The sequence below is a fragment of the Colletotrichum scovillei genome, assembly GCF_011075155.1.
Source record: "Colletotrichum scovillei strain TJNH1 chromosome Unknown Contig00004, whole genome shotgun sequence".
NCBI classification, from domain to species: Eukaryota; Fungi; Ascomycota; class Sordariomycetes; order Glomerellales; family Glomerellaceae; genus Colletotrichum; species Colletotrichum scovillei.
Window position 1 is genome coordinate 2,886,583 of NW_023336262.1, and position 27,968 is coordinate 2,914,550.

General features: G+C 53.8%; 7 protein-coding genes across 7 annotated transcripts; 3 read left to right on the plus strand and 4 right to left on the minus strand.

Moving 5' to 3' along the window:
* Positions 1-565: 565 nt before the first annotated feature.
* On the plus strand, positions 566-3,168 carry HER10_EVM0005010 (uncharacterized protein; the record flags this gene model as incomplete). Its single annotated transcript, XM_035474636.1, has 3 exons — positions 566-1,243; positions 1,326-1,792; positions 3,081-3,168. The coding sequence occupies 3 exons, from the start codon at positions 566-568 to the stop codon at positions 3,166-3,168; spliced, it is 1,233 nt and encodes a 410-aa protein (XP_035334914.1).
* Positions 3,169-10,241: 7,073 nt separating this feature from the next.
* HER10_EVM0013107 (WSC domain-containing protein) lies at positions 10,242-10,968 on the plus strand (the record flags this gene model as incomplete). The annotated part of the gene is made up of 3 exons (XM_035482475.1): positions 10,242-10,381; positions 10,441-10,752; positions 10,809-10,968. The coding sequence occupies 3 exons, from the start codon at positions 10,242-10,244 to the stop codon at positions 10,966-10,968; spliced, it is 612 nt and encodes a 203-aa protein (XP_035335513.1).
* Positions 10,969-11,508: 540 nt separating this feature from the next.
* Positions 11,509-14,340, plus strand: HER10_EVM0008912 (WSC domain-containing protein). Its single transcript, XM_035478417.1, has one exon. The coding sequence runs from the start codon at positions 11,627-11,629 to the stop codon at positions 14,030-14,032; it is 2,406 nt and encodes an 801-aa protein (XP_035335198.1). The 5' UTR covers positions 11,509-11,626; the 3' UTR covers positions 14,033-14,340.
* Positions 14,341-15,611: 1,271 nt separating this feature from the next.
* Positions 15,612-19,230, minus strand: HER10_EVM0011519 (uncharacterized protein). The gene is made up of 3 exons (XM_035480949.1): positions 18,529-19,230; positions 16,554-17,262; positions 15,612-16,471 (listed from the first exon to the last, which is right to left on the minus strand). The coding sequence occupies exons 1-3, from the start codon at positions 18,830-18,832 to the stop codon at positions 15,928-15,930; spliced, it is 1,557 nt and encodes a 518-aa protein (XP_035335381.1). The 5' UTR covers positions 18,833-19,230; the 3' UTR covers positions 15,612-15,927.
* Positions 19,231-19,932: 702 nt separating this feature from the next.
* HER10_EVM0006717 (RNA polymerase I specific transcription initiation factor RRN3) lies at positions 19,933-22,617 on the minus strand. Its single transcript, XM_035476295.1, has one exon. The coding sequence runs from the start codon at positions 22,246-22,248 to the stop codon at positions 20,188-20,190; it is 2,061 nt and encodes a 686-aa protein (XP_035335032.1). The 5' UTR covers positions 22,249-22,617; the 3' UTR covers positions 19,933-20,187.
* Positions 22,618-23,529: 912 nt separating this feature from the next.
* Positions 23,530-24,637, minus strand: HER10_EVM0011110 (histone-like transcription factor and archaeal histone; the record flags this gene model as incomplete). Its single annotated transcript, XM_035480549.1, has 4 exons — positions 23,530-23,745; positions 23,829-23,956; positions 24,033-24,143; positions 24,481-24,637. 4 exons carry the CDS (start codon positions 24,635-24,637, stop codon positions 23,530-23,532), a joined length of 612 nt encoding a protein of 203 aa, XP_035335346.1.
* A 229-nt stretch (positions 24,638-24,866) lies between these two features.
* On the minus strand, positions 24,867-25,947 carry HER10_EVM0009748 (uncharacterized protein; the record flags this gene model as incomplete). The annotated part of the gene is made up of 5 exons (XM_035479224.1): positions 24,867-25,107; positions 25,205-25,320; positions 25,358-25,405; positions 25,644-25,735; positions 25,935-25,947. 5 exons carry the CDS (start codon positions 25,945-25,947, stop codon positions 24,867-24,869), a joined length of 510 nt encoding a protein of 169 aa, XP_035335258.1.
* Positions 25,948-27,968: the final 2,021 nt, after the last annotated feature.

A 27,968-nucleotide genomic window follows, 5' to 3' on the forward strand; every position in this document is an offset into this window, starting at 1 on the left:
AACATATCCTGCGGTGTGTAAGTCAAGGTAAGCAGTGAGGTCGATTTAGGATGTGGACCATGGGCTATGTGCGTATGCTTTTTTGCGAAAGGGGGGGAAACGTGGAGATCTGCAAACGTCAGGAAAGGGCAGTGTTCTTTTTGTTTCGCTTCCTATGTGGCGGGAGTTCATCCGGAACATGGCAAGGTTCTCAAAGTCCACTCTGGAGGAGTGGATGAACTTTTGCTTCGACGGTAGCGGAATGGTAGTGACGATGTACGTGACGACGACGGGTGACGACTGGGCGAACAACGCAGAAGCAAGCATCGCCAAAGTGGGAGACAACGGAAAAGGAAAGACAGGCCTCTTGAACAAGATGGAAACATATAAGGAACGTCGAATCGCCCTCGACAAGAGAAAAATAGAATAGAACATCAGCAATCCAAGCACTGAGAAGATATCACACAGAACTATCTTTCCCAATCCCGTACTTTCTTTCACAGTTTCACAACTCCCACTAACTCATTTCACTCACTTATACAACAAAACCACCACTCTTTCTCCCCAAAGACAACAACGACCAACAATGCATCCCGCCGTCCTCCTCGTCCTCACCTCCGCCCTCCTCGGCACCGCCCACCCAGGCCACCACGAAGAAACCCACCCCTCCCTCCTCGCCTCCCGCCACGCCCACCACGGCCTCGCCCGCCGCGGCCTCGAAGCCTGCTCCTCGTCAAAGGTCTACCGCGACCTCCAAGCCCGCGCCCTCGTCCGCCGCGCCGACGCCATCGCCTACCACCGCGCCATCCGCAAGCGCGCCACCGACAGCGCGGGCGTGGGCCACAACCTCACCTCCTCGCACGTCGGCATCGACACCTCCGCCGCGTCCGCGGACCTCTTCGGCTCCAACCACACCTGCATCCTCGACCCGGAGGGCGAGATCGGCCCCTTTTGGGTAAAGGGCGAGCACCTCCGCTCCGACCTGCGCGACGACCAGGAGGGCGTGGACGTCGTTCTCGACGGGCAGTTCATCGATGTCGAGACGTGCGAGCCCATTACGGATTTGTACTGGGATCTGTGGAACTGCAATGCTACGGGCGTCTACTCTGGCGTGCAGAGCTCCATGAACGGGGATGTGAATGACGCGAGTAACTTGGATAAGGCGTTCCTTCGCGGGATTCAGAAGACGGATGCGGATGGTGTGGTGCAGTTCACGACCAAGTTCCCTGGTCACTATGATGGCCGCGCCACGCATCACCACATGGTAAGTCCTCTCTCCAGACAGCGACACCTATAGCCCCTATTTTACACCTGAAAGAGACCCTGACTAACACACCCAACAACAGGTCGCCTTCCTCGACGCAACAGTCCTCCCGAACAACACCCTCTCCTCCTCCCACGCAGCCCACATCGGCCAGCTCTTCTGGGACCAAGACCTCATCACCGAGGTCGAGTCCCTCTACCCCTACACCCTCAACACCGTCGACGTGACCCTCAACGCGGACGACCACGTCGTCACGAGCCAGCTGGGCTCCAACGCCGACTCGGACCCCTTCTTCGACTACGCCTACCTGGGCGACGACGTCGCCGACGGACTGTTCGGCTGGATCACCATCGGCGTCAACCGCTCCGCTTCCTACGAGACCAGCTACGATTTCGAGTTGACCGAGGCGGGCGGCGTTGCGGTCGAGGGGGAGTCGGATGGTGGGCTCAGCGGTGACATGCCCAGCGGTGGAATGCCGAGCGGTACTGGTGCTTTCAGCGGCGGTGCGCCGGCTGCTACTGCCACTGCTGCTGCGACTGCTGCGTGCGCGTAAAGTGGTGGAAAGTGTTGGGCTTTCCCAAAAGGGGGGATGGGATGCTTTGCTTGGGGGAGAAACTTTCCTGCTGGGTTGATATCACAGCATTCTTCTGCCTTCTCTAGATCTTCTATGTTTCTTGTCTGATGTCAGATTGTCTCAAAGTTGTTAGATGTCGTTCGTGGGTTTCTTCAGAATCAGGGTGTTCATGTTAGAAAAGTAAATATGACGAATTCTGGGTGCTATTTTGATAAATGGTCAGTCCATGAAAACATCTCGTTCTTAGTATATGTACTCGACTCGGTTGGCTGCTAGGACTGACGTTATAAAGGCTCGATTAATTCCCTCTGTAATCTGATAATCTAATATCGCAAAAGTTTGTCCACCGTCACATACCTGCACACGATTTCGAACCCGGAGAGTTAGACAATACGCTTTTGATAATGATACCTGTTGTCCACTGAAGCAACTCAGGCTAGAGTAATCAAGACAAGGTAATTAGATAGACTTAAGATCCTGACCTATGCTAACCATAGGAATTTCGTCAAGATTGCCAGGCTACGCGAGAGAAACCCTTCGGCCATGCGCGCTGGGATCACATGTCCGAGCACAGATGTGTTACCCGTACAACTCATTGAAATCCACATAGATTGATATTCTAGTATAACCTCTTTTCGACCACTTCTCACAAACTACATCGGAAGAAGGAAAACAGCCGATGTTGCAAAGACATTGTCGCCCCGACTATACGGAACCTATTGAGATGGAATCTATGTCGACTCAGCAACCCGATAGCTCAAAGCACCAAAGTAGATTACTCCTGTCAAAATAGTCACAAGACGTCGAAAGAGGATTGCGGGTGTCATCCGTTCCACGACCCTCCCGAGCAAAGTCAGTGGAGACACAAGACATCGCTGCGCTGACGATTGTCTCTGTGCTCAATTCCCGCCGGGATTGTCTTTGCTTCTTGCACTATCTAGCGATGAAAATCTTTGACTCACCCATATTACCTGTTTTGTCTACGCAAAGGCAAGGGAGGAATTAGTCCCGAGACAAGCTCCCAGTCCCGCGCTGGTTCCGAATCGAAATGGAGGAAAGAATCTATAGCGGGACGAGGGGTAACCAGTGTCGGAGAAAACGTTTCCAGAAGGCTTTCACCAGTCTCGAGGCAACTTTGATACTCTTTGTCTCGGTAGAGGGATTCCGCGGCAAGTCGAGCAAGTTGACATTGAGAAAGTCGTAGCTGGGCGAATCCAGCTTTCACACTCTCCACATAGCGAGAGAAAATCTACCGTAGCGCAGGGTTGTCCCTCCAATTGCAGTATCTTCCCTGCCAAGTCCAAATGTCTCAGCAAAAAAGCAAAAATGTCGACGAATGAGCGGACGATGAACCGAAGTCCTCTCCTCAAGAAATCGGCACTAGCAAAACCTCGATAATCGACGATTGGCCCTTATCGAGTTGTCTCAGAAATCCGGAGAAGAAAATTTAAGATCGGCAAGCGGACCATGCTCGAATTGGGTCTGGGAGATGCTCGAAGCAGAAATGTCTCACACAGTTTCCGAGAAAAAGAGCCCTGCACATGAAATAACCTTTTCCCAATCGTGGGCCCTTGCAGTTTCCCAGAGGCAAGGGGACTCCGCGTTTCCACTTTGAAGACGACGTTGTTGATCTTTCGTTAGAAACACGGGCCTGTTCCCTTTACTTTTTTCGCTCGCGTCGTTTTCGGTAGCAGCTAGCAGATTTGCCTGAGATCGAGACCATCGCTGGGGCCTTAACAAATGTTAGCAGATCTGTAACGGCTGCGGGTGAAAAAAAAAAAAAAATAAAGGATTTAATCGCAGCGACCTGAAATGGGCCCGCCAACGTCAAAGCCCGCCCGCCGCCTACTGCAGGTAACGTAGCTCCGGGCAGCTGCTTTGCCTAACGGTATTACAAAACCACCTTGAAATCCTCTTCGAAGCATCCTCTTGACAGAGCCGAATTAACCGATGATCCCCACTCAGCAGCGGACTTGCGTAAGTAGCTCTCGGGGCCTTTCTTGTCAATATCGAAATAGGCCATCAGCACGTTTGTGTAACTCGGCCGTGGTCATCGGGACCAATCCCTCCCTCGCGGATGTGACGGCGCCCAAACTGACGAAATCGGTAGGGCTGCGGGTTGTTCAACGGTGCAATAAGGTTTCTTTGTTGAAAGGCAATAACCTGTAGACTCGGCTGTCGGGCATCGCGTTCCAGTCTTTCGTAGCCGTCACAGCCGGCAAGACATGAAGGGCTTCGAAAGGATGGCTGACATATATTGCCTGGCTGAGCTTCCCGCGACATCATCCGTTTTTGTCTCAGGCTGGCGTCTTGGACTCGTTTTGTGTCGTTGAAGACGGCTATTTTAAAGTCGCGGTCAAGCACTTTGTACGATGGTGACACTCGGAATCCTGTTTGTCGGACAAGGCGGTGGGATTTGGTCAACCGACGATATTCTTCTCTTGTCGCACACGTACGATCTGCGTGATCAACGGGGATATCATGCGCCCTTTAAGTTCGACGAACACGTGCCAAGCAGTGCATCCAAATGTCATCGTGGCGCATTCCAGTAACTGCTCCAATATATTCCCGCACGTAACTCGAAGCTTTTCCCGTACTTGAAGCCAGCACAGAGCTCCCAGTCCGATGCCACAAAGCTTGGTATCACCAAGAGACCTCATGCCGAGAGAAATGGCTTCTGCTTGTGCTTCTTGGCAAAGATGCCAGCGCAGTGCAGATCCATGTAGAGCAGGCTGCCGAGGCCCATAGAGGTCTCCTGCGTAGAATGCCCAATAACAGTCCATTGAAGATGTGCAAATGATTGGCAATGTGGAAATGAGAATCCAGACCATTAGGACGCCATTGCAGGTCCGTGATCACATCACTTCTCGAGCCTCAATCAAGCAAGGGACCGTGGGCGAGATCTCAGCTTCAGGACCGCTCGGGCGGCGCTGGTGGCACCTAGCAAGCGGACCAGTCTTCGGACGAACTCTTCAATTCGCGAGATTATGGATGAGAACTGACTTGTTTAACTCCGCAGTCTGTGCGAGGGCTTGAGTTCGGACGGGGCAAACGTCGATTGTTGCCAAGAGGCCTACACATCTGTCAGAGTATGCGATCTACACTGCACACTTCCTCGCTGCTGTCAATCTTGAGCCTTGAGATTTTGCCAGTGGCGAGAGTTTCTCATGTGGTGAAAACAAAGAGCGTTGTCAAGGCCGAAGATGCGAGTGAGTAGTGTGGAGAGCTGAGAGGAGGAAACAGACTATTGTTTGGGCTAGCGGTGCCAACAGTTCTAGAGCACAACTTTGCGGATAGAGCTACTAGTCAGGGGCCCAAGGGAGGAGCTGATAGATCCCGCTCCCATATTCCACGAGTCTGATTAGACTCTTTTGGAACGGCCAGCCGACCTTAATCCAAAGATAAGGCAGCGGCGTAGTAAGGCGGGGTTCCGCGTAGGCCTAATGTTAAAATGTCGGGGGACGTCGGCCATGGCCGTCTCATATCCCAACGCTAGATGCATTGTGGAAACAAAAGTCGACCCAAGAGGAATTTTCTCCCATGGTGTTCAATATTTGGCGGTAATCGCTAGGAGGCAGCACGTCAGCATCGGCAAGCATTAGTTCCCAAAATGGAAGTCACGGCCGTTGACCGGCAGGCAAAGAAGTCAAAGATGGCCCAGAACATAGAGAAAAGAACGCAACTTGATGTCCAAGTGTCTTCGGCGACGACATCTCAAGTCCTCGATCATCGATGTGAACCAGCAAGGGTGGCGCTGGCCACTTTCAACGCCGCCGAGTGCTTTCCCAAACCACTGGAACTCGGCTGTTGATTGAGCTGTCCAGGTACCTAGTGTCCATGACCTTGACTAATTCAAGCCGGCAGCGAAGAAACTTGAGTATTGGCGGTAGTTGGTGTAAGGCTAGACAAGCTCAGAGACATTAACGAGTGGCGGAGAAACCTGTCCAGGTTTACTTGGACGAATCTCTCCGATCCATGTCAACAATGTCAGAGATGACAGTCTGTGTATTGAAAGCGCACTGGTTGTGTCACTTGGTTCCGTCATGAAGACGGGACATTTTCGATCTTGGTTGCTCGCCAAAGTCTTTGGCCAGCTCTGTGTAGTTGGACCAAACCTCTCACTTGCATCGTGGCAGAGAGGTCATTCAAGACCCCGCGATCTTTGAGAATGTGGTATGTATACGAGGTCCTGAGGTCACATCGCCATGCATTACATGCATACGCGCAGCTGCGATGATTGTCAGCTCCTGTGCATCTGACAGAAAGGCCGGCTTGGCATTGGTTGGCTTGGCCGCCACATCAGATTGCAACCTCAGGAAATGGCCCAAGCATCCACTGCAGTCATTTTCGAGAGAAGACTCTTAAGCCATGTAGAAAGGTATGAGGCGTTTGTATCATCGACGGAAGAGAAAAAGGCAAGGCGGCACAGGAAGTGGCTTGCGGCTTGTCGGGGCTGTCGAGGCTGGCCGTGGCCTCGCCCAGCGCTGCTGGTTTGGCTGACGCTATTGAGCCGAGCCAAGTAGCTAGTTGACTCAAATAGAGTTAATCAGCGTTTGGGACATTTCCCGGCATATGAGTCGCTGGACTCTTTTGTGGGTGAGTGGCGGACGAGTAACCGCGGGGGCGGTTCAGTCGAGATTTTCGTCAAGCTCTAGTTACTTCGTGGCTTCATCGATGTCGGCGGGTTGTTTCGTAGCTCTTCGCAAGTACATTCAGTCTAACCGACATGCTTTTCTGTTACGGTAAATCAGCGAAGAGAGAACTGCATCGTGGAGACGTTCGATTTGTTAATGCTTCCGCAAATGTTGACCCCATGATCAGTCGCAATCTTTTGCCGTGACTGAGAAATGTACCTTATCGATCAAGTGCCAAGTTTCCGACCGATAAGGTTGTCTCGGCGAGCAGTATCCTAATGCAGGTCTTCTAGATGGTGGTCAGCATTTGCCAATAATGACACCTGCATGGCCTCAGCTATCCCGGAGTGTAGGCGCCTCGACGACAGCAAATGATGGCGGAAATTGTACGGATCACAAAGCCCCGACCAGGTGCGAGTTGGTCACATACGAACCGGGCAATCTAGGCCCGCAGCGCTAAAGTGGAGAAACTTTGGGAGAGTTGGCCAGGTCGAATCAAGAACTGTCCCTCCAGCCGTAGCTGAGAGCAGGGAATTCTGCCTAGAGCGGGGGAAAGAGATCTCCAGGCGTTTGTGAGGAGCCCAGTGAGCGCCTTGTCGTATGCTGGATCGAAACCTGAAAAGAAACTTGCTGCGATGTGTTGCACGAACTGCAGGCCGTTACACATTTCCCACGCCGGGTTTCAAGGCTGAACGGAATAGTGGGATGCGATATCGAACGGTGTGGATATCTCGAAAGGTTTAGCTTTAGGTTTAGTTGTCTGCATCCGACTTCGCCGTACGTCTTTACGTTTGATAGCAACGGGCGAGGCTCGTTACCGTGTCGTTGGTAATGTGGTCCAGTTCGAGTTTATTCTTGTGTTTGTGGACGGTGTGGCTACCGGAGGATTCGGGGAATGGGACGGATACACACTAGGCGTTTCTGTGTTAGGCCTCGAGATGTACCTTGCTGCCATTCCGCTGACGGAAGGAAGGGGAGGACGGGAAGGTCCATCCGTACCTCCCTCAGATAGGTAGCTTCCAGGCTGTTACCTTTCATCGTTTAGAATAGGTATTTGGCGGCGGCACTCAGTTTGGGTATCAAGGCAGTCGCCAGCATCAGATGAATGTGGAAACATCGGATGTTCAACAGCAGGAAGGCACAGGATTACAGCTCTGAACTGGAAGCAGCAACTCAATCTCACTCCTTCCTCTACCCACCCCCTTTTCGCCCAGGGGCATTCGATCCCACGGTATCCACCTAACCTAATCTGGATTAAGGTAACTAAAATGGCAGGGTACCAGGGTCCCGAAGATGCAGAAACGTACCTAGGGAGGAGGTACCTTTCAAGTGTGGAGTTGCAGGGGTCCCTCCTTCCGCGAATCCGCACCACAGTCCACGGGGTCCACGGGTCAGGGGACCTGGTTGCCGCCCGTCGAAATGCCAGTCAAAGAGAAAAGTCAAGTCTTCTTGACTCGTCCAATCTACTGCAAGTCAGCAACTAACATCTCGTATCGTCTGATGGCAAGAAACTGACACAAAAAGCACTGGCCATTGACTGTCTAACTCGCATCGCAATGGCTTAACGGGTCTCGGTTATTAGACACTTTCTAGGCGGGGGTTTTCCTCCCGGCTATCTCAAGCCAAGAGAGCGGTTGCTGGGCTTCGGATGAGAACTACGGCCGACTGCTCGAATCAATGAAGAAGGAAAAGCCTCGCTCCCTCCTTTGACACTTCTTGGCAGAAAACCAAGTTCCCAAGCATCCGGTACCACAGCCGTAATTCTTGCTGGCCTTTGTTCTCACAGCCCACAATGACATTGATGTCTGGTCAACCACGGCAGAGATCCACCGACGCAACGCCTCGGGTCCCATTCTAGACGAAAATCCTTTGTCATTGAAACGGGTGCTATCGTGCTCCAAATTTGGATGCGGCTCGTAAACCACAACGTCGCAGACGAGGAGTTCGAATTCTAGATCTTCCATCTCTAGGACACCGAGCCCAGAATAACAAGCAACACCAAAGGCGTGGGATCGTCACCAGCACTACTTCTCAGCCGCAATTCGAGATAGCTTGCGGTGCGGCTCATGTAGTGCTTCAGAAAACAAGCTTGGCCAGGGCAATAGTAACTCGGGCGTCATGGTTCCAGGTCCTTCACTGCCCATTTTTGCTCTATTCTTCGTGAGTTTGGAGTTCCACGACTGCATGTTTGACGTGTGACTTTTGCCCTGTGATTCTGTATCGAGATCATGGACCGGCATGGTGTTGGGATCAAGAGGATCTGCTCATGGGACCGCGGCGAATGTCGGAGTTTTCTTCACCGAAGATCCCACCTTGAGGCAATGGATACCACAAGCAAACACAGATAACACCCTACATCCTGGACGAGTAAGGATATCCTCGGGTCTTGGTGCCCACCAGACCCAAAGTCTCTTACTCGTATTCCGGCCACGAAACTATGTAAGAAAGAACCTTGCATCTACAACGGCGACAGCGTCTTCGTATCTCGTTCTCGTCGCTGCCTGGGTAAGGTACTTGGTAAGAATACACCGGCTAAGAATGGCAATAACATCAGTCCCCTGCTCCTCGCCCCCTTGCCGGTAAGAACACCTTGCCGGAAAGAGAGTTGGCCAAGTGCTGACTGGGGTGGCCCCTGCATGATCAGACCCCACATCACCCTAAGGTACCGCGGGTACGAACCCCTCTGGCGCTAGTCTGCTCGACGACCCTGATCCCAAAGCGCGCATCTTGGGGAAAACACAACACACACATCTTCCCGTTACTTTCCAGTTGAACGAATTGCAACCAAGTCAGCGCACGCACCCTTCAGTCTGGCTTTTGCTGCCCATCTCCTTGCGTCTGGTGCTTAATCTCCACATATTCAAGGTTGTCATTTGGGCCAAGAGCTGGTCTGGGAGCCCGGCGTTTTCTGCCTCTCGTCTGGCCATACAACCGTCTCTTAGTCCGAAGCCACGAAGCCTCATACTCTGTGCTTTAGAACGCCCCTCTCCCATATTGCCCCCTTCTCGCCGTCTCGCACACACAAGGCGCTTCGCTCCTCCACACCTAAGTGGAGGAGACGGACAATATCATCTGCCACAGACATAGCTATGGAAATAGCGAGAGCGGCACCACTGGAACGGTCCAGGGCGGCTAACGGATTCTTACCCAGGCGTAATGAGTCGAGAGGTTATTCACGGCTAGCATCTAATTCTTTTTCATTGTTTCTCGCCTCGTGTGTATCGTCTTCAGCCCTCAAGCTAGGTTCGCGACCTGACAATGTCCCAATTCTCTCTTCCACCCCTTGCGAGTAACCTCGGTCTTCTCCCATCATCCCAGCCTGGCAACAAGAAGTCAGCTCCCGGCCCACCACGTAGGCTAATCCCACACTACATGCTGCAAGTGCACAGCTCACGCCCATCTGGCTTCCCCGGTTAGCCTTACTGATACTCTTTTGTACTAGCCCTCCATGCGAGCATGGCAACCCCTAGTCCCCTTCTTGGACTCTGTTCCGTTGCAACCTTCCGGGAACCCCTGGCCCACGAGGGGGATATCGCCTCTCTCTCGAGGTGGTAGAAGTCGCCGGGAGCCTAGTCGGGTCTATCGCGTACCCGTTTCCCTAGGGCTCCTTCGTGTTGGGCCGCTTGCTGCCACATGAGATTGCCCATGCCGTGAATCGAAATTCATATATACCTTCATGATTCCCGGCTTCATCATGGCCCTCTTTCCTCTTCACCCTTCACCTCTTCTATACACTCCTTAGTATCATCATCTTGTGTTGGTTTCTGCCTCTTGGCACACACTTGTCACCATGAGGACCACACAGTTGTCTTTCGTTGTTCTTTCTGCGTCTTCTCTCGCTAATGCCCTCGCTTATCCACCTGGCATTTACAAACGCGCGGCGCCTCCCGCAACTCTCCCTCACGGCTACACCTACAAGGGCTGCTATGTGTATGGTAACCCGTGAGAAAGGCTTCGGAACAAAACTCAAAGTGCTGACCAAACAATAGCGATGTCGGCCGAACAATCTCTGATGCCGCCACGGCAAACGGGCAGATGAGTAACGATGCCTGCACAACGTACTGCTACAACAAGGGTTTCTCCTACGCTGGTACCGAGTACTACAATGAATGCTACTGCGGCAATGCCTTGGCCAAGGACGGTGTTCTCGCCAACGAGGCCGACTGCTCAACGCCATGCAGCGGAAACGCTACTCAGCCTTGTGGAGGCCCCAACCGACTGTCGTTATATCAGACGTCCCTCATTTTGGGCCCTTCAGTCAACCCCGGTGTTGGCGACTGGAGCAGCATTGGATGCTACTCGTGAGTTGAATACTACACCGACAACTTTAAGACCAGATAACTGACAAGATTAATAGAGAGGGAACCAATGGCCGTGCTCTCACGTATGGAATCGGAAGCATTCCTGGCGGCGAGATGACCGTTGCCAAGTGCACTGCTGCTTGCGCTAATGCCAACTTCATCCTTGCTGGTGTCGAATACTCTGGCGAATGCTGTAAGTTATTATCGTGCTCTTGATTCTCATCTCAAATTATTAATGCTTTTTCTACCAGACTGTGGCAGCACGATCTCCAACGGCGGTGCCCCTGCCGTCGATGGCTGCAACATGCTCTGCAACGGCAACTCTTCTGAGTATTGTGGTGGCCCCAACCGCTTGAATGTCTACGACTTCCAGCACCAGTACAAGCCTCTTCCTACCTCAACATCCACCCCTGCGCCAACAGGTGCTTCGACTTCCAGCTCAAGCACCCGCACTTCCTCGAGCACTGCTGTTTCCTCTTCCAGCAGCGTCGTCTCATCAAGCAGCGTCATCTCCTCGTCCAGCAGCGTCTCCTCCTCGTCCAGCAGCGTGGTTTCCTCATCTAGCAGTGTTGTATCTTCTTCCAGCACTGTTGTCTCTTCCAGCTCTTCCTCCAGCAGCTCCGCGACCCCCACGCCAACTGGCCCCAGTCAACCCGCGACTGTCGGTGTCTGGAAGTGGTATGGCTGCCAGACTGAAGCTACAAACGCTCGTGCTCTTAGCGCGAAGACAACCGCTTCTGACGATATGACTCTGGAGAAGTGCGCTGCTTTCTGCGATGGAAACACCTTCTTTGGTGTCGAATACTCTCGCGAGTGCTGGTGTGGTAACTCGTTTGCCGCTGGCTCAGTCGCTGCTCCGTCTAGCCAGTGCTCCATGAAGTGCATGGGCAACCAGTTCCAGTACTGCGGAGAGGGCAATCGCCTTTCTGTCTACACCATTGGAAGCGCAACTCAGTCTTCGTCCTCATCCTCGTCAGCTTCATCTTCAACTGTCAGTGGCTCGGTGACTGGTGCCGCCTCATCTACCAGCTCTACAGCAGCTCCCGCTGCCACTGGGTTCCCCACTGGCTGGACTAACCAGGGCTGCTGGGTCGACAACCTGAACGGCCGCATCCTTCCCAACCAGCTTCAAGATGACCCGGCAATGACCCTCGCTTCATGCGCCAAGGCCTGCTCCGATGCCGGTTACACTGTCGCTGGTGCCGAGTACCACACTCAGTGCTTCTGCGGTAATGCCATCTACAACGGCGGTGCTGTCGCATCTGACCCGACATCCTGTAACACTGCCTGTGGAGGTAAGGCCTCCGAAATGTGCGGTGGCGGTAATCGTATGACCATCATCTCCAAGGGCACTCCTCAGACATACGCTCCTCCCGTTCCTCAAAGAAGCGGCTTCAACGGAAGCTGGACCTACCAGGGCTGTGTTCAGGACAATGTCGGAGCTCAGCCTAACCCGCGCACCTTCTACTGGCAGAACCTGTTCCCTGGTACCATGACGGCCGGTATGTGCTTAGACAGGTGCGCCGAGTACGGATACATGGCAGCCGGACTCGAGTATGGTGAAGAGTGCTACTGTGGTGACCCTGCCAACATCGTCACCCAGAAGGCCGCCTTTGTCGACGACTCTGAGTGCAACATTGTTTGCCCTGGAAACCGCAGCTCCATCTGCGGTGGTGGTGCTCGCCTCTCGACCTACTTCTGGACTGGCACTACGCCTCTCTACTCATGGAACTTCGGTACCGATGCTGCCAGTGCCGGTGTCTACGAGAACCTCATTGGCGGTGTGACCATTCCCCTGATGACGATGGAGACCATCACCGGTAAGGTTTCCTTCCTCGAGAAGTTCGGCACTGGCCCGCCCAACTCTACCGGCGCTTACGAGCTCGACCTTTCCCTCGTCCCGGATATCAGCAAAGCCTGGAGAGAGATGCACGTCAAGACCGACATCTTCTGCTCTGCCGGCATCACCCTTCCTGACAAGGCTGGTCGCCAGCTCAACATTGGTGGATGGTCTGGTGATTCTACCTACGGCGTCCGCCTGTACTGGCCCGATGGCAAGCCCGGAACCCCTGGCACCAATGACTGGCAGGAGGACGTTACCAACCTCCGCCTGCAGGATGGCCGCTGGTATCCCTCTGCCATGATCATGGCCAATGGTTCCATCTTCGTCATCGGTGGTGAGGAGGGATCCAACGGCCGCGCTGTGCCCACCATCGAGCTTCTGCCCAGCACTGGTACTAAGCCCTTGTACATGGATTGGCTCGCGCGCACTGATCCCAACAACCTGTATCCCTTCGTTGCCGTTCTCCCCAGTCAGGACATCTTCGTCGCGTACTGGAACGAGGCTAGAATCCTTGACCACGTCACCTTCAACACCAAGACGATTCTCCCCAACATCCCCGGTGCTGTCAACAACCCCAAGGGCGGTCGCACGTATCCTCTTGAGGGAACTGGTGTTCTTCTTCCCCAGCACGCTCCCTACACCGACCCGCTTGGCGTTCTCATCTGCGGTGGTTCTACCGAGGGTCCTGCTACTGCCATGGACAACTGCGTTTCCATTGAGCCCGAAGGCACCAACCCTAAGTGGGTGATTGAGCGTATGCCCTCGCGTCGTGTCATGTCCTGCATTGCCCCCCTTCCTGATGGAACTTACCTCATCAACAACGGTGCTCAGCACGGTGTTGCTGGGTTCGGTCTCGCCAACGACCCCAACCTCAATGCTCTTCTGTACGACCCCTCGAAGAAGATCGGCCAGCGCATCACAGTCATGGCCAACACCACCATTGCCCGCCTTTATCACTCCGAGTCCATCACTCTTCTTGACGGTCGCGTTCTCGTCAGTGGTTCTGACCCCGAAGATGGTGTCAACCCCCAGGAGTACCGTGTCGAGGTCTTCAAGCCTCCTTACCTCACCTCCGGCAAGACTCGCCCTACCTTCACCATCGCTAACACGGACTGGACCTACGGCCAGCAGATCTCTGTCAGCCTCGGTCACGCTCCCGTTAACGGCGACATCACGGTCTCCCTCCTCGGTGCTGTGGGATCGACGCACGGTAACTCAATGGGTGCTCGCACTCTCTTCCCCGCCGTCACCTGCGGGCCTACCACCTGCACCGTCACAGCACCTCCCAACGCCGGTATCGCCCCTCCGGGCTGGTACCAGTTCTTCGTTCTCGACGGCGGCATTCCCGCTGTCGGTGTCTATGTCCGCATCGGCGGCGACCCCGCCAGTCTGGGCAACTGGCCCCAAGTCTCCGGCTTCAAGGTGCCTGGTGTCTAGAAACCAGAATCTTTCCAACATTTAAAGCGTCATTTATTTCCAACTAGACTTGAGCTTTGTGTCCCAGGAGCTCTTTTCATTTTACCTGACCACTTTCACAAGCGATATCCCACACTTTCTCTTCTTCTCGGGCATCTTCTCTCTTTTAGACCTAGGGATAAAAAACACATGTCTGATTACACACAGACACACACAGTCACTATGGCGAAATATGATTTGGGAGTTTATTTTTCGTTATTCAAAGGGAATACAGATACTCATAACGATGTCCATCAAGGACTTGGGTAAATCTCCTACAACGACGAGGCCACACTTGGCATTTCTGCAGACTAGTTTTAGTATATAATTATAATCTTTTAAAATTCACCATCGTGTAGCACCCCGTCGGATGTGATGTGCTCTCGTGACTTTGATAGAAGTTTCGTAAGGAATGAGCTGCTATTGAGGCTGAATCTGGCCCGAATCTTGCAAGCTAGGCATTGAGTTAGACCCCTCCAATTCTTGCTAGACTAGTCTTAGGACTAAAAACTACGTTATTTTGGTCAAACGGAGCGTTTATCGGAGCGAAACCCCTACGGACGAGTAAGATCAACTCACCGCTACTCACCGCACTAGGGAAAGAGCTGAACCATCAAGTCCCAAATAGTATCCCCGTCCTGCATTTCTACAGCGAGTTACATGGGTAGGAACTCATACACTCACCATCTCTAGATTGAGTCTCGATTCTCTTCCTTCCATGCATGTCTTCGGATCTGACAAAGACTCGCATGTACGTAGTATAACTCCGTCAACAAGAATTGTGGAAACGGATACTCCATAAGAGGGCCCCCCGTCTTCCTTTCTCCACCAAATGATTTTCCCTCGGTTCCCTTTCCCTGTGCCTGCATTTGAGGTTACAGCGGTGAATGGAGAGGGAAACAATGATTCCAAAAGATGACCAAAATTTCAAAGCAGGGATCGACGTATTGCATACATAGCTTCGTACATCCGTACATCCAGCCAGCTAGCCAGGTTATCGTCTTTGCTGTTGCCAAACGGGGTTGAGACAATGTGGAGAGAGATCTTTTTTTTTTTTTTTTTTTTTACGTACCGTTTGGGAATATACTATTTGGTAAAGTCGGCAGACACGTCTGAGAGCTGGGCGAGGAGCTCGGTGTGAGAGGAGGCGGAAGAGAGGGAGAAATACGGATACATTGTGTAAGGTGCAGACAGGAAGATTCCACATGCATTGCATACATCTCCACCTTCTCACATGAGGAGCAGTCAGCCCGCCTGCCTGCCCAATCGCGGTGAAGCTTGGCGAGCGCCCCGTTGACAAACCGTTTGACTTCACTTCGTGCTCTTACATTTTGGGACGGAGTGGTCTTTGAGAACCGACGTTTATCGGAGGGTATAGGTCAGAGACCTGTATCTTTTTTTTTCTTCTCTCTCTCAGAGATCAGCCAGAGTCAATATCCAGATGAGGCCACTTTGCCCCTGCTGGCCAGCGTTTGTACAAGACGATGGGCAAGTACTTACACGAGGCTCTGGATATGTGTAGAGTAAACTTGAGACTCTCTCTTGAACGAAATGAAGGCTTGCTTGATTGATATGTAGTCTTTGTAAAGTCCCCTGCTTTCTAGGGGACCATGGTTCTCTGTGCAGTTGATATGTATCTCATCCATGGTCTGTCTTCAGTCTAGGGATGCAAAATATGCGGCCTAAATCCCCTTCTCTGCCTTTTGTAAAAGTCGTGAAACCGTCGTAAATTCATCAGTCGCCTCGGCGCATTAGACGATATGCAATCCACACCTCGCAGCACTTCCGAGCAACCCTTCCCACTCTCGCAGTCAAAATGCCATGTCATGGGCAGGGGGAGGAGGGGGGTGGCCTCCTCTCAGAACAAACCCTCACGTTCAAGCCGTAATCTGCTGTGCACCATACACCATACCCCCAGCATGCGGCACACCAGCCCCCTCATCGACATCCATCTCCCACTCCAGCTCCGGAACGCCCACCTGCTCCATGACCCTCGCCACCACACTCTCGAACGCGTCTCGCTCAATGATGGCGCCAAAATGAATACAGTCCACCACCCCGCAAAACTCCCTCTTGAGCGCCTCAATCACGTTTCCGCGCATCAGCGCCGCGGCCCCGTACCGCGCCGCGAGCTCGAACCACGCCTGCACGGGCGTGAGCTCGATGTCGCCCGGGTTTAGCGTCTTGGCGAGGGCCAACAGGGATTTCAGAGACAGAGAGGATCCCGCGCCCGTGTCGGCTTGCCAGGTGTGCGAGACGGTGGAGGCCTCGCCGCGGCGGATGGTGCGGTAGACGCGGGCGGGGGCGGAGGACATGCAGAGGGTCGAGGCCATCATCGTGTGGCCCGAGGCGGCCTTGCAGGTGTCGCCGTGGGCGGGGAATTGGCGGGGGTGGAAGTGGTTCCAGCAGATGTGTTCCATGCTGTGTAAAGAGAGGTTAGTAAATTACAGCGACGATGATTGCTAGGGGGGGGGGGGGAGTAGTAGGTTTTCTGGCAACATACGCGAGAATGAGGTTGATGGCGATGATCTCCTGTTCCGCAGACAGCTGGTCTGCTGACGGCGGCTGAGACTGGGTATATGTGATCGCGGCCGACGGCGACGAGATCTGGAAGCACGGCGTGCCGAGGGCGTCGTCCTTGCGCATCGTGACTGTGACCTCGCCCATGTTGACGTCCGCAAAGAGGTCGACCGGCGGGTACGGGTCGAAGTCCAGCGTCTGAGGTTGATATGCCACCACCTGGGATTCTTCTTCCGGAGGAGCAGCCGTCGAGTGCTGTGCTTGTTGGTCCTCTGACTGCTGGGAAAGTTGTCTTTGCGCCGGGACGGGAGGTAACTGCTGCTGCTGTTGCTGCTGGACCACCGCCGGCGCCATCGACACCTCTTCCGGCGCCGTCACGGGCTCCTGCGACCCGCGGATCTGCACCTCGCTAACAACGACGCTCTCGCCCTTTGCGCCCCCAGGAGGTACCGCGAATCCTCTTGCGGTGAGGGCGCCCCTCATGCTCTCGTTCTCGCGGCGGAAGGCGAGGACCTCCTTCTCGGCGGCGGCGATCATGTCCCTGAACTTGCAGACGTCGAGCTCGAGCTGCTTGATGTAGTTGGCCTTGCGGGTGCGGTGCTGGATCTGGGCCTTGCGGACCTGCTGGCGGCGGAGCTTGGCCTTCTCTTTGGCCTTTTCTGCGGGCGTGAGGCCGGGTGTCGTTGACTCTGCTGGAGTTGGGGGTTGGACTGCGTTAGTTCTCTAGTCTGGTCTGGAGATCTGTGGTTTTTCTCAAGTGATGGGTTTCCCACGTGGAAGAAAGAAATAGGGAGGGAGACAGGATATAAGCATCTGAGAATGGAAGCCAAGGCGGGAGCTTGGACGTAGACATGAGGAATCTGGGAATGTAGATGACCGTACAGGTGGCATGGGTATTTCGTATATGGGGACAGGTGTGGATGTAAGTGAAGTGAGGGTGGTTAAGGTACGGGTAGGATAGTCTCCGAATAGAGACTGGATGATTCCAGGAGCCAAGCCTCGTCTAGACGTGATTCGCGGGGGTCCATGACCAGCGGTGTGTGCCGCATCGGGCAACCGTCCAGCCGGGAGACGTTGGAATCAAGTCGGGAAGGGGAGATGCCAGGACACCAACTCTCATCCCCCGGCATTGCTCGTGCGGCTTTTCCAGAAACCAACAGGGAAAACGTGGTTCATTGGGTAATGGCCCATGAGAATAGCTAGTTTGGTAGGGCAGGCCAAGCAAGCGAGCAAGCAAGCAGCGGTTGTGGTCGGTTCGCGGATCCCCCGAATCCACCACACCAACTTCGGACTTCTTAGCGGCGGGAAGGGTCTAACGCCACAAGAGGGTTCGGGTGTGATGTGGGTGGCATGATGATGAGGAATCATGAGGAATCCGGCATGGGGTTGACATAGCATAACTCACAAAGCCCATCCCCATCCCTATCCCCATCCCACCACCCACCACTTTCTGGATCATGGATTGTCGGCTCCTGGTCCCCTTCACCCCCCATGAATTTCTCTCTGAGACATCCATGGACATTGATTATGGGGAAGTTGACCGGTTCCACACAAGGTTACTGAAACCACCAACATAATCGATGCGATTCACCAGGACCCTGGCGGTACACTCGTCGATCGGGGACGGGGAGGGGCGGGCGAACGGGCGGGCCACGATGTCGCAGGGAAGGACGGTATGTAGTGGTAGGGAATACCAAGAAAAACAAGCAACGAAGGTGTGTGGAATCATGGAGGCCGAGAATGGTAGGTGGATATGTGAATCAAAAACGGGCGGAAGGAGAATAGGAAAATAAAAATAAGAAATGGGACGAGCGCATGTGGAATCAAGGATAAGACGGGATGAAGGGAAAGACAACTCTTGACACTTGTCATCGCAACTTTGCAATACACAAATTTTTACAAACCCTCCCCAACAAAATAAGAACATTGGAATGAAGAAAACAACACAATATGCTTACAAGAACCCTGCCGTTCCTGATCTCCTCCTCCTCCCGACACCTGCTGCGATGGGTGATCCAACGGCGACGACGACGATTGATGATGGTAAGCCGGACCCTCGTTCACAAACTGCACCCTCCCAGCCCTCTCGCTCTCCTTCTCTTCTCTCCAGTACTCCTCGAAGCCGGCTCGACCGTCGCCGCTCGTTGACCTGTCATATTGCTGCCGTTGCTGCTGCTGGCCTTGGTGTTGGTTGAGGTGCTGCTGCCCCTCCCCCGCCCTCACCGAAGCCTCGTTCTGCAGCCGCACCTGATCGTCCGCCATTACCGCGCGACACGCCGCGAATGTCAATTGAGAATAAGCTGGGCGCTGCAAACTTCACTGCCGACAATGGCGAGGTGGGTGGTGTCGGTCGGTGTTCTGTGGTGGATTGGTGAGATGTGAGTGAGTGAGTGCGTAAGGTGAGTTGAGTGATGAGATGAGAGGTAAGATGAGCGGGGTGACGTTTGGCGTCGATGACTTCCGATTGATCGATCGCTCACCAAAAAAAAAAAGAGTCGTCACGTTTTTTTCCCTCTCTCTTTCGTTTGCAGATGATTAGGTAGACATGTTCCCACCGGTTCGGAGCGGAGTTTTGAAACTATGGGAAGGGGCAGCCCGTGAGGGGATTTCGCCCGCCTTAAAGATGGGCGAATTCCAAATTCCCATGGGCGCCTTTTTCTTTTCTTCTGCCCGCCTTCGGGAGGAGACCTCATTCTCCTCCTCTTCATCAGCGCACCTCCACAAGAGCATGAGGAAAGGGCTCGGAGAATGGAGATGGAGAGGGCGCCAGAGCCAGCTAAAACTTCCTCGCCCATTGGCAGGGACCACCAGAGCCAGAGCGCTGCAGCGTAGTGTACAGCACTGCACAGCACTGGAAACCGCCCCTCCTCCCAGGGATTCTCAGGGATTCTGAGGCTTGTTCGTCCGTCTGCCGGGCGGCACAGTGGCATGTCAAAGGGAACTAACCGACAGGCCGGAGGGGAGAGGGAAGCGAGCGAAAGGGACGGCGCTTATCCAATTGAGGGACAAGTGGCCGATCACCTCACGTGCCTGGCGCCTAACACCGTACCATTTTACCATGGGGGAGGGAGGCAGTGTCACCTCAGCTGCAATCTCGATAGAATCTATGAATTTGAGTTACCTTGATAAGATCTTGGTAAGGTACTGCATACCCATCCATTCCTTTGCGTCTTTTCAAATCAGATTCCCATTGGTGCAACGATTTGTCACTGATGAGATGGGCATCGAGAAACGAAAGGAATGGTAGCGGCTGAGAAGCTGAAGCCCTGAGGAACAAGTCTTGACAATGATTTGATTTTCATTTTACTGGCAGCGACCTTGTTGTGGGTTGACGAAAGCTAGGTATCGGTATCTCTTCCTCATCTTTCTCACATCCACTATTCCTAGAGCGGTTCAGGAATTTTGCTTCTTCAACATCTTCGACATGGTCTGCTTCCAGAAATATCTCCACCACTGTTCAACATCTCAAACCTCTTCGTCGTCTTCTTTACGCCCAAACGCCTTGCGGGAATCGTGTGATCAATGCCAAATTGGCCCAGATTCGCTTGTACTTTTTTGTGACCGTCCAACGCCGTATGAATGCATTTTGATCCCCTTCCTTTCTCACAGAGCCCGCTTCAGTCGTCGTCTTCGTCCTCGCTGGCGGTAGCAGTGTCTTCCTCAACGTCCGTCTCCGGAACGTTCTCGTCGTCGTCGTCTTCGCTGTCACTGTCGGCCGTCATATTAAGACCCGGGATAGCCTGGTAGTGCACGTAATCGTTCTGGACCCACCGCTTGCTCACGGGCAGCTGGTAAGGGTCGAACGGGAAATAGGGGTCAAGCTGGTATGCTTCCTCGTCTTGCGCTCCCGAGCCCGTATCTCGGAGTGCGCCGCCTGTGCCGTAGGTGTCTGATACGAATTGTGACAGTCTAATCCGCTTGTTCTCCTCGACGCGCGGGAAGATGTACATAAGACCGAGCTTGTGTGACAGTGTCGCGAACTCCTCGACAATAGCCGGTGCGCAGATCTTGAGAGGGTTCATCTTGCAGTATACGCTGGCAGAGAGCTCTTCTCTCATCCCTTGCATCCATTCCAGCTCGTGACCAAGATACGATGCGGGGTCCTCTGGGTCGACAAACTCGGGTGTAGACACGATCAAGTCGCGCCAGCGGAAACAGAACATGTACAGAGCGGCCTGTACTTGTGCGTAGTAGATTTGGTGCCTTCTCAGATCCGGTCCTCGAGCGTCCGCGTCGTGCTTGAGGCGGTAAATTTGCATCTGCTTGAGCAAGAGCGCAAATACTGTGCGCACCAAGTCGGACGGCACGTGGGCCCCTCGCGCCATGAATCCGGCTAGGTATGTTGCCGCCGCTTGACGCACGAAGCTCGGTCGGTTTTGCGAACCAAAGATGTGCATCAGACTGCCGACAAAGGTGTCCCGCAGGCGAGCTGACATTTGGCCAAAGTGGAAGAGGAGGAACTGGGTATGACGAGACTTGTACGTTGGCAGCACGATTTTTCCAAATGACTGTACGAGCAAGGCATATCGCTCCCATGCTTGATCCGAGTCGGGGTTCTCGAATAGGGGTGTGTAGTGGGCGAACAGCGTATCGAGGATAGCATCCAGCTTTTCAACATTGCCCTTGACCACGCGAATCTTTTCTTCATTGTCATCAAAGTCGGAATCATCGCTGTCGACGGACTCGTCATCGCTGTCCTCGTCCGAAGCATCCTCATCGCCCTCCCATGAGCCGGTATCCAAGGACTTGCTGAGCGCGTAGGCAACTGATGCCGTAAGGTCGTCGTCGAGGTCGTCGAGATCCGTCTGCATCTGGACATCAATCTTAACCAGTCGTGACAGCAGCACGTCGACAATTTCGAGGTCCAAATCTCCCGCGTATTCCTTCAACCTCAAAAGGTTGTTGACGTAGGCAACGAACATCTTTTTCGGGTCGTCATCGAAGGGGAACTTGGTTTCGAGGAGGCCGCGGAGAACAGGTGTGGCGGCGGGGAACATTTGGAGAATGTACTGAAGGCCGGTGTGTAGCCTTTCGCGCATCGTTGCTCGGCTGACGGTAGGAAAATCGGCAACGCTCCACTCTGATTGTCTGGAGTGGGAGAACTTTTCGACGATCATGGACAGGACATGCGTCAAATAGGATCCCTGGGCACTGACGAGGGCGGCCAGGAATTGGATATACACCTTGAAGAAGTCTTCGTCGCGGCCCAACCACGAGACCTGCAAGACGGTCTTCACGAGGCCATTGCATGCCTTGTTCTTCAGCAGCGGCACGCAGCTGGTCAGCGCCAGAACGTAGCCCTTGAGCTCTTGGGGCTTGAGCGTATCCTCGTCTTCTCCGGCGACGGGTGGCAGGTATCGCTGCTTGTCGTTGGCGAAAATCTCCTTGAGCATGTCGTAGTCCTCGTCCTCGCCCATGAGGTGCTCCTCCAGTGCCTTCCTCACTTCCGAGTTGACCTCGTCCATTGAGCGACTGCCAAACTCGAAGACGCGGTTGTTCATTTCGTTGATGAGGACTTTCCGCCTCTTTGTCGGGCTCGAGGGCGGGTCATCGAACTCGATTTCGTCAGCTTTCCTCCGGCCGAGGACTGTCGTTTGACGCAAAATGCTTTTGATGGGCGTCGCCGTTCTCGGTGGTGGACCAGACCGGTGTCTGGAGATTGGGGTGAAAGGACGCATGAGATTGGGTTGTTTGTGGTGGTCGAGGCTCTGTGCTCTCGCCTTCGTCTTTCCTCTCTTTCTTTCGGCGGCTCGGGCTCGAGGTCAGAACTTCACAGTGGTCGGCGGCTGGGAATTCTCATTGAAGGGTCAACGTGTGGCGCGAGGATCTGCAGAGAAAGTCGTTATGCATGTCTCGGTCTCTTGCGACAATGTAGACTCGCTTCGAATTCTTATCCTCGAAAGAACGTGTTGGTTTCTGGGCGTTGTTGTGTCGGCCGACCGAGATTATTTCGTGGTACGGTGGCGGTTGGTTGCCTGGCAAAGTTTCTGGTTCGGCGTGAGCTGCCGCCGACGCTTTTTTTCGTCGAGTGGGCTGCCCGCCGTTCTGTTTGGCTGCGAAGGGGGGAAAATTTTGAGACTGGAGGGGCTGCGCACGTGCCTCGTTCAACCTGGACTTGGGCTGGTGGGCTGCCCCAGGCTCAGTCTTTCAGAGCACTCAAGACCCCTGGAATTCGTCTGGACCGTGCACTCTCGGTAATGGAACAATGACGGGAGCTTGGTGGAATCTAAGTGGCGGCCGAGATACTGGGGAACCTTGAAGCCTATGACGACGTCCTTTAAGCTTCTTATTGGATATCTATTTCAACATACCATGGATGCCTACACCTACTTTACATACACACCTCACGGTATGAAGAAGTTGGATGATCAGGTCAGCCAGCAGCTATAGACTGACCACGCTGCACGAGAGCAAACATTAGATGACAACTGAGTCCATGTGCCTCGTTCGTTTGCGCGACGGAAGTGGAATAACAAGCTATCTGAAGTGCTGTAGCTACTAGTGCTTTGGAGATACGGCCCGGGTCCGTTTCCAAAAGCTTCGATGCTTGCTGAACTGCTCTCTGCCGATGCTCCAAGACCACTGATTGGTTGAGCATGGCTTACTGAATCGCAACGCCATTGGGGGGAATCTATCAAATAGACAATTGAGTCAAAGAAAAGACGAACCCCTTCCACTCCACACTTTTGGGTTAACCGTTCCGCTCCCCTTTCCATAACTGACTCCTGAGGCCCTCATATACAACCATGTGCCCCATTTCCATCCATGGCCAGGTAGTCTGAAGACTCCTGCCTCCGTACTTATACAGACTTGAACAAATGTCCAGGCGACCTTCATTCGTCGGGCTTGGTCGTCGTTAAGTCGCAACTAGTACATATATGTCGAGATGGAAAAAAAAAAAAAAAAAGATGAAATCGCCCTTTCAAAACACTATCCAGCCGTCTCAGGTGTGAATCACATTACTGGTAGCCGTCGGCGCCGCCGGTACCATTGTGCCCCGTCTGCGCGCCGTACATGTAGCCCTGAGCGTCGGCGGTGCTATCTCCTTGCTGGCCTCCGAGGACGCTGTTTTGTGGCTCGGCTTGGAAACTTCCTGCTCCGGTTGGCGGGTTGGCGCCGTAGCCACTGCTGCCTGGACGGTGGGAGGTTTCTCCCCTGTTGGACTGGGATTGCTGCTAGAACCGTCAGTTGAGCTCATTAGTCCTGTTTAGAAGATGATGACGGCGGAGTTCTGAGCCGATATATGAACTATACATACTTCTCTGTATTTCGAGAGGTAGATCTTGAGGGCCTCTGCGTAGTTCTCGAACCCCAAAGAAGTCATGGCGAATAGAATGTCTTCTCCGTTAACCGTCTTTCTCTTCTCCTGATGACACTTCTCCGAGGCTGTGATAGGTCAGATATCTCTTCAATCTCGTTGCCCCTAAGCTCGGGGAGAGCAGCGGTAAGAAATTGCACTTACCCTCACTCGTGATGAAGGAGATGAACTCGCTGACGCATTCCTGCATGCATTCTTTCGCTTCCTTGGCGATCTTTGCGTTTTCAGGGAGCGCATTCTTCATGATGCGGGCGACTGGAGCAAAGTTTCGTATATTAGCGTCAAGTTCATCGTACTTCTCACCGCCAGAAGCACCTGTTGTTTCTGGCGACTTTGGTGACGATTCGTGAGACATTGATCCCTTCTAGCCCTACGCTGTCGTCTTTGGTGATGTTTTGGTTGACTGTTTCGCAGCCAACGTCAAAGAACAGCGAGCGGAAGCGGAGAGCAAGCAAGCAGACTGGCCAATCCAGGTCATAGACCATAGTCATAGCAACCGCAGGCAAACAAAAAGCCTCAGGTCAAGCATCGTCGTCGTCGTAGTCGTCGTCGCTGTCTTCTTGATTTCGTTGGGGAAGGGGATCTGGCTTACCATTGGCTATGGGCAACCAGCGGTCCTGCTCCTTGACCTCGAACTCATAGGTGAGTCCACCTGACTGTGGGTCTTGAGCCTCGTTCATTTGTTCCTCTTCCGGTGATTGTACACCTTGGTCGACATCCTTGGGAGGAGATTGGGGGGAGTCCGACATATTTGGCTACCTGCAGCGGCTGCTGGCGTTCTTGTAATTTGCTTGGGCTGTTGCAGCTCGCACACACGATGGGCTTAGGATGATGTGTTCCCTGACACGTTGCAGGTCCGTAGGGCTTGCAAGTCTGGCGGCTTAGCTGCAGAAAGTGTGCGTCAATCCTGTCCTGGGCTGTCCTGGAAAGGATTATTTTTACTCGCGATCCCCTGGCAGGCCCTGTCTTGACTTCAGGCTATGACGGATCTTCCTGGGGTGGCCTGTATGCTGCCTTGCCCGGGTTGAGTTTGGCGACAGAGACTTGAAAAAAAGCGGGATGAGGGTGGCTGCGTTTGCGGGTCCCACAGGAATGGCCAACGTCTAGTCCAAGGAGAGGGTAGCGTCGAACTGGCAAAGACGTTTCTCGATCGCCCTGCTGCAGCTGTGGATATGCGCGGTCCTCCGGGTTGGTGCTCGAAGCTCGGCGCGGGTTTGACCTGTAAGGCGGAAGGTAGATGGGGTTTGCGAGTCGCGATGGGGGTGGGTGAAGTTGGGTCGAATCAGGTATCCCCAAGGCGAAGAGAGGTAAGGTACTTGTGTGAGCTTTTCGGGGCGGAGGTGCGGAGCGCTGCGTCGAAGAGGCGTGTGGGCAGCCGGTCCGTTAGTGGTACAGTACGGATTTTCGCGTGTCGTTGAGACTTTTGGCGGAGCTTTGGGCGCGCAAAGAGTCGACCTATGGTTACACACCGGTCGACCGGACGGGAAAGCCGTGATAGGGGAATCAAAAGGTAACAGCTGCAAAAGCGCGTCAGAGAAAAGCTTCGCTTGACCCGAACGGGACGGAGAGTGAGAGAGAGGGACGGGAAACGGGGCGTAAGAGGAGTGGGAAGAGGCCGAGCAGTGAAGAACCTAAGCACTCAACGCGCGCGTTGTGTGTGGTTGTGTGTGCGTGTGGTGTGTGTGGTTGGGGGGAAACATGGGAGAGGGGCCAGCAAGTGCCGTCGACAAGGGGTTGTAGAATTCTTTTCCTTACGTGAATTTGGGGTGTCTGAGTTGTTCGATCGAGGTCGCAATAGACCCTAACAATGCGCCTTGAATGGAGGATACACCTGTACTTGTTGATGGCTGCAAGAACGTGGGGTTGGTGCAGAAGGGAGAAATGGAGGGAAAGTGGGCAATGAAGGTGCGGTCAACAAGAGGCCGGCGCATTAAACACAATAACAAGGCCAAAGTCCCTCAAAGTCGCGCTGCCGACCAGCCGTCTTATCGATAACGTGATGAGTACTTCTGAGCTGTATTCATTCTACACCACTTAGGCAAGTACCTGTCAGCTCCATGCCGTCCTCCAAGGTTTAGCGCGGTACCTGGATCCCCCATCCATCTGATCCTCTTTCCTAACACCACGCGGCTGAGGGGATGCGCTCCGAACCTGGAAGCTGCGACTGCTTTTCGCATACTCCATTTTATTTACCAAGCTCACGCGCTCGGATGTCAGTTTGGGCGTCTGTCAGTCTGACGACATCTTCGACCCTGCAAAACCCCCCGTCAGACCACGAGGCATCCGAGATCAGAGATCAAAACTACCCTCCGGAAGCTAAGAATCCGTCGTCTGCCAACACCACCACGGGCTCGACGAAAGGTACAAGAAAGGCAGCTCATCTTTACCTCTCCCATCCCTTCCGACACTCCTGCCTAGCAAAGTTTGATGTGTCATTGCATGCATTCATGCTGTATCAACACGGACGCTGGTCATCCTGCCCGTCCTCCCGTATATGAGCGGTGTACGGATGGGCTGCGCGAAGCCACTTCACTAAGCTCAGAGGAGGGTAGCAAGCACGGCTACCTTGCCTTTCATCGGCCCATGGCGGACGCCAAGCGGGTGCATGAAGCACAACCGACAAAACGGGACGGAAGTATGATGTGAGCTTCTGTTCTTGCAAGTCTGCTGATGATACCTTTGATCTTGAGGTGGGGAAACTAAAGACGTCCGCTCAGGAGCATCGGTAAGCTCTATCGCGCGGGCCCATGCCCATCGTCCTCAACAGTTCGTCATCAAAAAGAAAGATGCAGCTGGCGCAATACGACAATTACCTATACCGATGTGGATTCATCGGCCGTGCGACTTGTGGCAGTTTGGGTAGCTCATCCGTTGCGACAAGACCGAGTGGGAGGGCGAGGGCGCCGGCTGATTTGACAATGGCACCGTCTGGAGTAAACAAGCCGTCGAACCTGTCAGCTGTCTTTCTCAACATCGCCCCCAACCAGACCGTGTCAGGCACGAGAAGGCTGACGGCAGCCTAAGCAAGCGCCCTGAATGACGACCGCTTGGGCCGAAACGTGCACCTTGGTTGGCTCGTACAGCTACTTGCCTCTTCGGGCGCGATAACTTTGGAGAGGAGCCTCTTCAATGGGCCATTTGAGATTCACGTACACAAGGCTGCGCAACATGACGTCCAATGATGTTTCTTTCGCCTCGCAGGAGACGAGAGAGAGCCCGAGTTGACGTTGGTTGCCCTGGGTACACCAACCAGACGTGCGACTAAACTACCACCTTTAGGAGGAAGAAAGTCGCGGAGAAATTCTTCCAATCTGTCTCAAGGAGGCGCCGGTCACCAATCGGCGGCCCATCGCCTTACAGTACGCCCGACCCTGCATGCAGCGCTGCAACAGACAACCGCCAACTCAGCCAGTCACCCTCATCGAAGTTGGGCTCCTCTGCTCTGTCGGGAGCCAATAACCCTTTATTTGGATTGGGCTCGGATTGGACGATGCCTGCCGCAACAAAAATGAAGGACCACCACCAAAAACTCCTGCGATGCAGTGATGCGCTGACCTTCCACTCTTGTTTTCCACGACCCTAGTCCGGATGATGCGGTTCCTACCCCTCCTTTTTCCCACTCATCATGGCGAGAGGGGTACGCAGTATGTATACCGTATCAGTATCCGTTCGCACTTCGGCCTTCCCTCGCCGTTGCGGGTGATTTCATGTCACAGACGAAAGGGTTGCATGTGTTGGCTGCGCTGCTTCTCACCCCAGAGCTGGTGACAACTCAGAGCTACATTTTGTGTCGACCCTGGTCTCTCACAGCAGCGCCGAGGGGTACCGGTCTGGTCTCTCTGCGTGAGCCATCAAGCCGTTCAACTACCCGACACCAGCATCGGGGAACAGGGCGATGTCGTCGCTGTGTCAATTTCGACTGTCAAGTCCTGCGCCCTGTCTACAACTCAATATGACCCTTTCTCGACATCATCCGAGGCCTAGGTATGGCCATGCATTACTAGGTCTGGGCGGTCGTCAATAACCCACTGCCTGTGTCCGAGACCATGTCCGTATTGGGTAGTCCATGATGTTGCCAAC